The sequence below is a fragment of the Salpingoeca rosetta genome (assembly GCF_000188695.1).
Source record: "Salpingoeca rosetta unplaced genomic scaffold supercont1.21, whole genome shotgun sequence".
Lineage (NCBI taxonomy): Eukaryota > Choanoflagellata > Craspedida > Salpingoecidae > Salpingoeca > Salpingoeca rosetta.
The window spans coordinates 590,698-598,197 of NW_004754913.1; the positions used below are offsets into that span (position 1 = coordinate 590,698).

A 7,500-nucleotide genomic window follows, 5' to 3' on the forward strand; every position below is an offset into this window, starting at 1 on the left:
TTTGCTTGTGTATGTTTGTGGCTTTCGTGGCACGTGCGCGATGGTGGTGCAACGCGTTCATGTCAAGCAACGTCTTTTCCAACATGTGTTACCGCTGCGTTGCTTGCTTGTGTCTCGTTACATTCCATGACAGTACGTTTCATGACAGGACGTTTCTGCTGCTCGTTACCCAACTGGCGTCAACTTGAATGCAACAGAACATGGAGCAAGTGGTTGGGTGTGAACGCAACGGTGGCGAGTGGCGAGTTTGAATGAAAGCAGTAATGTAACCACACAGAGTGACATCCCACACACACACACACAGACAGGACAGAGGAAATGGCGTGACGTGGCGTGGACGACGAGAAAAATAACGCGAGAACAGAAGACTGGAACCACACTAAATCGTGAACACCACACTTGACTGAACAAGTGTTCAGATGTGGAGGAAGCCACGAAGCGAGGATGGGGAAGACAAAATGCGATGAGGAAAGAAAGAAAAGAAACTCAACCCAAACACACATGTAACGAAACCCAAACACACATGCAACCCAACCCGAGCACGCATGCAGGGGCCCTTCGGGCAGTGGAACGTCAGGCCATTTTCTTGGTGTTGGCCTTCTTGGAAGCGGGCTCCCCATTGTCGGTCTCGTCTTGTTGGCTGGCAGCGCGGTTACGTGGCGCCCCGTTTGCACGGCCTGTGAAGCAACGACAACGTGATCAATGGGTTGGTATTGTCAGGGTTGATGCGAGCATGAAAGGGCGTGTGGTGATGAGATAATGCGGGAAAAGGAGGCAGTGTGACAAAGACAGCAAGGCCTAAGCCAACGCGACAACGCGTGCTGCAGTGAATCACACACCAAATAACACGACACGAGAAGGGATGTGGGGAGGTGCACCGTACCGGCTGTGTGCATTTCACGCGATGGGCGCCGCTGGCTGGACGTGGACGTGCGCGGGGTCGCGTCTGTGTTGCGGCAGCGAGCAAGTAATTGTTGAAATGAGCGCCACACACAAGATGGGTGAGTTGAGTGACATCCACGGTGATGAGGATGAGAAGAGCAGCAACAGGCACACACACCCCGAACGAGGCCTGTGCCACCAGTGACGTACATAATGCAAAACACGACACCCACACACATGCACGTGCATACACACACATGCACATAACTACACGCACAAATGCACGTGCACACGCAAACACTACACACCTGAGCAGCTACCCTTTGGGGTAGTGTGCGTTGGTGAGGAAACCGCGGAGGACGGTGAAGACTTCTGGTCAAGCAGGTCATCATCATCACCATCATCATCATTGTCGCCATTGTCCCTGACAATGACAGCGTCTTCGGCAGTGTCCATGGACAGGTCGGCTGCTGTTGATGGCTGTGTGAACCGGTAGCGATAGCCAAACTCGTCCGTCACCACACTGCACACGTCCAAATAGTACTGAAGCGTCTTGGCGAGGCGCGCCTCGGCATTCTTGTAAGAGTCGAAGAACTGCACCGAGTCCACAAGAAGCGGGGAGATAAAGGCCATGTGCGATGATGCGTACACGCCTTGCTGGCAGGCAGTGTTGTTGAGGAGGAGCACCCGCTGCCTGTACGAGGTGGCGAGCTTGCTGAATTCGCGGACCTTGTAGTTGGTGCGGTGATTCTTGCTGAGGTTGTCGTGTGCAGTGTCGGAGGAGAGCGTGTACCAGGAGTGCTGGATGGTGGCCTGGGGTGACGTGGCCACGCTGCACACGCGCGGCTGCTCGCACGTTTGAAGCTGGGACTTGACAGCGTCTGGTGTCTCGGAAGAATCCAGTAGCGCAGAGATGATCAGCCCCTCTGCAGATCTGGACTTGAAGCCAAACGTGGGCTTGTCCTTGTCTGAAGACTTGGAGGACGCTTGCACTTGTCGATACATTTCAGGCTGGACATCGGAAAAAAACTCCAGAAACTCCACATACTCGTCGGCAGAGATTGTGCCCGCTTTCTTCATGCCTTTGGCAATGTCTTTGATGTTACGCGCAATGTGCTGCTGCTTGGCGATTGTCTGCTGTTCCTGCTCTGATTCGAGAAGGTGGCGGATTGCAATCAGCGCGCGGGAAAGCGTGCATGGCTGCGTGCGGCCCAGCTTGCAGGTCTCCTTGATCGTCTTCAGGCAGGCCATCGCACGCGCAAAGTACGGCAGCTTGAACCTGCGGAGCAGCCACTCGCCAATGAGCTTCATCAGGTCAATCACCCAGCTGCCAATGGGCACCTCGCTGCCCGTGAACTGCCCCTGCGGCCACAGGGAATCCATGAACTCCACCACCACCACGCTAGGGTCATCGCCAAACAGCTTTATCGCTTCCTCGCCGTCCCTCTCCATCACCACCAGCACCCAGAGAAAGTGGTGCGTGTGATCGCGCTTGGGTTCTCGCTTCAGCATCTTCAGCAACGACTTGCAGTCGCGGCGGTGGAAGGGGATGGAGCACGTGATGACGGGATCCGTGCAGACGCCGCGGTGCTGCGCATCAAGATACAGCTTGGTAAACTCTCGCACGCGGCGCTTGACTTCGTTTGATGCGGTGGCACCAACAACAGCCGTCGCTGTTGCATCAACAAGGCTCACGTCCTTGCTGGAGTCCTCCTCTGCCACGCCGATGTTGTCGATGCGAATACAGGGCGCGTGATCGCGGCTGTCCATGAACGCGACACGCAGCTCACGAAGGTCGTCGCACGCACCAAGCTGGTCCTTCTGCGCTTTCTCCTTGTCCTCGGCTTGCGGTAGTGTTTTGCGCCGCTGGCCGTCAACGGCGCCCCGCTTGAAGCATGGCCAGGTGTCTGCCACGCCCTTCTCGTCTTCTGGCGCCAGCTTGGCAAGGAGCTGGTTCGTGCCCCGAATGGCCGCGTTGACGCGCTTCTTGAACGTGCGGTGGGCCTCTGTGACCCCTTCTTCCTGCAGCCGCTGCGCCGTGTCCATGGCCAGCTGGAACTCCTCTCGCAACAGCTCCTGGAGCTGATCGTTGATGTGCTCCTCCACCACCTCCTTCCACAGCTGCGAGAAGGTTGCGGTGCGCACTTGACGCCGCCCGAACACGGACCTGATGATCTTGGCAACCTTGTCTTCCACAAACGCGTCCAGTGCCTCGTCGCTGGCATCGGCTGTTGCGGTGAATGAGCCCTTCATGTTCTTGGCCGCATTCTTGAGGGCCTTGGCCACCCGCTCCTGAACCGAGTACAGCTTCTGCTGCACGCCATCTTGAATCCGCTGCTTCTCTGCTTGCAGTGTCGTGGAGAACGTGTTTGCAAACTCCTTGGCGCGCTTCGTCTTGTGCTTCTTGATCTCATCGCTATCCTTCTTGCCAACGACCTTCTTCTTGAGAGAGGCTCGCAGCAGCTGGCACCACCCATCTGCTACATCTTCCAGCGTGCCATCAAAGAGGCTGTGAATGACTTGTGCCACTGCGTCACGTGTCTGCTCGGACACTGCCCACTGCCGCACGTCCTCCTTGCTGATGTGTGGCTGCCGGGCGAACCGTTGCTTCAGGTTGTGGCGCAAGATGCCAAACAGCCTGTCTTTAACAACGTCTGTCACAACATCCCACGCCTTCTCGCGTTTGTCGCGCAGCAGGCGCCGGAAGTCCGAAACAATCGGCTTGCACAATGCCTGCGCGAGCATGACACAAGCACAGCAAGAACGAAAGGTCAGAGTATGTCACAATGTGCGTGCGTGTGTGTGTGTGGGTGTGGGTGTGTGGGTGTGTGTGTGTGTGTGCGCGCGCGCGTGTGTGGGTGGGTGTGTGGGTGTGTGTGTGTGTGTAGACATGGCATGGAAAACTGTGGCTGTGGCTTTGTGCCGCTGACTACCCTACACACACACACACATACACACACATACACACACATACACACACATACACACACATACACACACATACACACGCACGCAGGCACGCGCGCACACACACATACACACACGCAACATCCACACCCATACACACCTCTGGAGTTGTGGAGGTCAACATGGAGACCATCTCCTTGTCGGGATCGGCCCAGCACGCGGCGCGCTTCAAGAACACGCACGAGCAGAAGAGAATTGCTCCCAAGCGCGGCATGACGACGTTGTGTTGCAGCTGATCAAAGAAGACCGGATCGCAAAGGTTGTTTGCGGGAGCCGCCTCTTCGTCACTCCACGCGCTACTGCAATCAGTAGTGGCCGTGGTGGCAGGGCACGCACGTGGCCAGACCAGCATCCCCGAGATCAGGTTCTCGAACAGCTGTGGTCGCAGGCCAAGGTCACGCACCTCTGGCAGGACATCTGGATCCATGCACAGCTCGCGTAGCTTGTCCGCGTACGCCTTTTTCTTGTCCTGGACCAGTTGCTGGAGCTGCTTGTCGCCGTCGCTGCTGTTGCCGCCATCATAGTCATCGCCGTAGTTGCTGTTGCTGTTGTCTTTGCCTTTTGGCAGGAGGGAGAACCACAGGACCGGATGGTGGTGCGGGTCAGCCACCGCGCCTTCTTCAAACAGGCGCTTCATCTCCACAAACTCGCGGCTGCTCGTCGTCGGGGCAATGACGTGGGCTGTGGCCATGGCGTGTCGAATCAGCGGGCTGAAGAGGTAGTCGTTGGACCAGCCAGGGGTGTCCCACACCACGACGTTGGGCGGAAGCTCCACCCACGGCGCTTGCACGTCGAGTGCGTACATGGCGCCGATGGCGGTGTCCAGCGCATCCTGTGCATACAGGCGCGAGAGGCGGTTGACAAAGCACACTTGCTCCTCTTCCGTGGCCTTCGGCCCGAGCTCTGCCAGGAGACGCGCAACAAAATGTTCCTTGTCCACACCACCGGGTGGGATCACGAACCGGAAGAGGGCATCCTGCACATCAAGCGTCTCTGGCACGGCTGCCCCATTGGTGTCGTTGATGGTGGTGATCCATGTCTTGATGCGCTCGATTCGCGTGATGATGGCGGCATCGTCGGCGCGTGTGGCGAGAAGCTCCTGCTGTGCCCTCTGCAGGGATTCAAGCTGGCGCCTGATGACGGCGATCGGCAGTCGGGCCAGCTGAACCTTGAATGCCTCGTCGCGCCGCAGACGCTGTACCCCAAGCGACTGGTGCTCCTGTGCCAAACCAGAGTGCCATGGAAGCTGGCCATGGCCTTGGGGGTAGCACTCCTGGTTCACGCGGCGAGACTTGCTGCCACCGGTTGGCCCAACAAACGCAATGTGAATGGGAGTGGAGATGAGGTCGTCGAACTTGTCCTTGCTGTCGCGCAGTGGCCGTACCAGGTCCTCTGGCGTTTCCGGAATCTGCTTCTCGAGGTCTGAAGCAATGTCCTCGGCGCGGCTGAAGTGAGCCTCCACGCTGGAGATGACCTCTTTGGCTGAAATGAACCACCAACGCAGATAGAAACGCAGGGCAACGCAGACAATGTGGGGAAGAGGACGCAGTGATGGTGTTGACATCGATCATGAGTTGTGGTGAGGCATCAGGGGTGTTGCGTTTGTGTGTGTGTATGTGTGTGTGTATGTGCTGCTTTGTTTTGAATGTGGATGTGCTGTGTTGTGTGTGTGTGTGTGTGTGTGTGTGTGTGTGTGTGTGTGTGTGTGTGTGTGTGTGTGTGTGTGTGTGGATGTGTGGATGTGTGGATGTGTGTGTGGTGCCCTCAGTGTGTGAATGTATGTGAATGGGGAGGTGTGCTGCAGAAGCAAAAGAGGGCTAGGATCCTGAGCAAACGCTTGAGGTGAGCTCCAAGCAGTGTCACTGACCGCTAAGAGGGCCCTTGGGCTGCTGGGACGCAGAAGTAGAAGATGCACTTGTGCTGCGTCGCTTCTTCTGGGTTGGTGTTTGAGTTGGCGTTTGAGTGCAACTGCCGGCAACGCTGCCATCATCGTCATCATCATCATCGTCGTCGTCGTCGTCGTCGTCTTCATCGTCGTCGTAGTTGCACGAGCGGCCTGAGGCAACCACTGTTGCCACATAGTGCGTTTCGGCGTAGTGGCCAACAACGATGGACGGCTGGTTTGGGGCAGGATCCAGCGGGCGAATGACAAACTGGTGGCCGTCGGGGAGGGATGAGACGACGCTGATGGGCCGTTCAAAAACGTTGGCGGCAGCGATGAGGGTGAGGTGGTCGCCCCACGTGGCAGGCTGCTCCATCATGGTGCAGTACTCGTCCCAGTTGCTCGGGCCGGTGGGGTCGTCAAAGGCAACGAAAGATTCCAGCGTGGTGGCACCGGCTTCGCCCGCTGAGTAGTCGCGGTTGTCCCGCAGCCACTTGACAACTCGACGACGCACTTCGGCAGCGTCCATGTTGGGGATGGCGAATGCAATGGCGTGGAACAGGCAGTTGCCGTCTGCTTTGGTTTTGATCTCCTCACGTCCAAGGTCGCGGAGGCGATGTCGCATGGTGGTGTGCATCGCAGATTCCTGCACTGAGCCGGTCCCTTGTTGATGTTGCAGTGCAACGAGGAACTCTTCGATGCCGGAAGGGATGCTGGCAGCCGCCATGTTGGTGTTGTTGCTGTCCATCTTGCTGGAAGAGAGGGCCGTGGAGAGGGAGAGGTGGAATGTGAACCGTGGAGGAGGAGGTGGAGAGAGACGTGGGCAGGGGCGTCAAGACGGAGACGATGGGAGCACGTGGACGTGGAGATGGAGACTTGAGCGGAGGGGCTTGGAGAGAAAGGCTTGGAAGGACAAAGAGGGAGACTTGATGAGAGCCGTGTGGAGAGGAGACGGAGGCTTGGAGAGAGATGGGGAGAGACTTGAAGAAGGAGACTTGGGTAGAGTCGTGGAGATGGAGACGTTGGGAGCACGGAGACGTTGGGACGGAGGCTTGGAGATGGAGAGAGACTTGAAGAAGGAGACTTGGGGAAAGAGGCTTGGAGATGGCAGGACCGAGGATCTGCGCTGATGTGAGGCTGGGTCTGGCTGGGAGGCTTGGGGTCTGGGGAAAGGGGGGGGGATCCAAGTGGAGGTGAGGTGCGAAGTTGGTGTAAGGTGGCGTGAGTGCTGAAGTGCTGAGGGAGACGCAGGATGAGAACGGGAACGAAACAGGAGCAGCAGTGCGATCGACGTCGTGGCTTGTTTGGTTGTTGGTTGCTGAAAAAAAAATGACCAGCCTCGGTGCATGCGTGTGTGTTTTTGTGTGTGCGCAAGACACCACAAAGGAGGCTAACTTACATGAGCGGCGTGTGCGGACACTGCGGACACTGCGGACACACACGATCTGTTTGTGGACACACTGGCTGGTTTGCGGACAGACAACAGTGGTGGCCCGCAAAACAGCAAACGCCGACAGCACAAAAGTATGATAACTGTCGGTGGAAAATTGTATGAAGGTATTCATGTATTCTCCCAATCCAAGCCAAAAATACAACCACACCAACCAAACAACCAAACAACCAACAACAACCACACGACCACGACCAAACCACACCAACCCGAAGATGGCTGATCCAAGGCTGCGGCAGATCAAGATCAAGACGGGCGTGGTGAAGCGCCTGGGGAAGGAACGCGAGGTGAACCTGAAGGAGATTGCACAGCAGGAAAA

The 7,500-nt window shown here is 57.1% G+C and overlaps 2 protein-coding genes across 2 annotated transcripts in view; one reads left to right on the forward strand and one right to left on the reverse strand.

The window, feature by feature from the left end:
• Window positions 1-92: 92 nt before the first annotated feature.
• On the reverse strand, window positions 93-6,818 carry PTSG_08139 (uncharacterized protein). Its single transcript, XM_004991103.1, has 5 exons — window positions 5,717-6,818; window positions 3,950-5,331; window positions 1,191-3,615; window positions 884-946; window positions 93-677 (listed from the first exon to the last, which is right to left on the reverse strand). Exons 1-5 carry the CDS (start codon window positions 6,477-6,479, stop codon window positions 574-576), a joined length of 4,737 nt encoding a protein of 1,578 aa, XP_004991160.1. The 5' UTR covers window positions 6,480-6,818; the 3' UTR covers window positions 93-573.
• Window positions 6,819-7,342: 524 nt separating this feature from the next.
• The window catches only part of PTSG_08140 (tubulin cofactor a), a gene marked incomplete at its 3' end in the record, with an annotated part of 835 nt that continues 677 nt past the window's right edge, over window positions 7,343-7,500 (forward strand). The window contains exon 1 of the mRNA XM_004991104.1: window positions 7,343-7,500. This exon is cut by the window's right edge and continues 55 nt beyond it. Within this exon, the coding sequence (XP_004991161.1) occupies window positions 7,397-7,500 (104 nt within the window). The 5' untranslated portion in view covers window positions 7,343-7,396.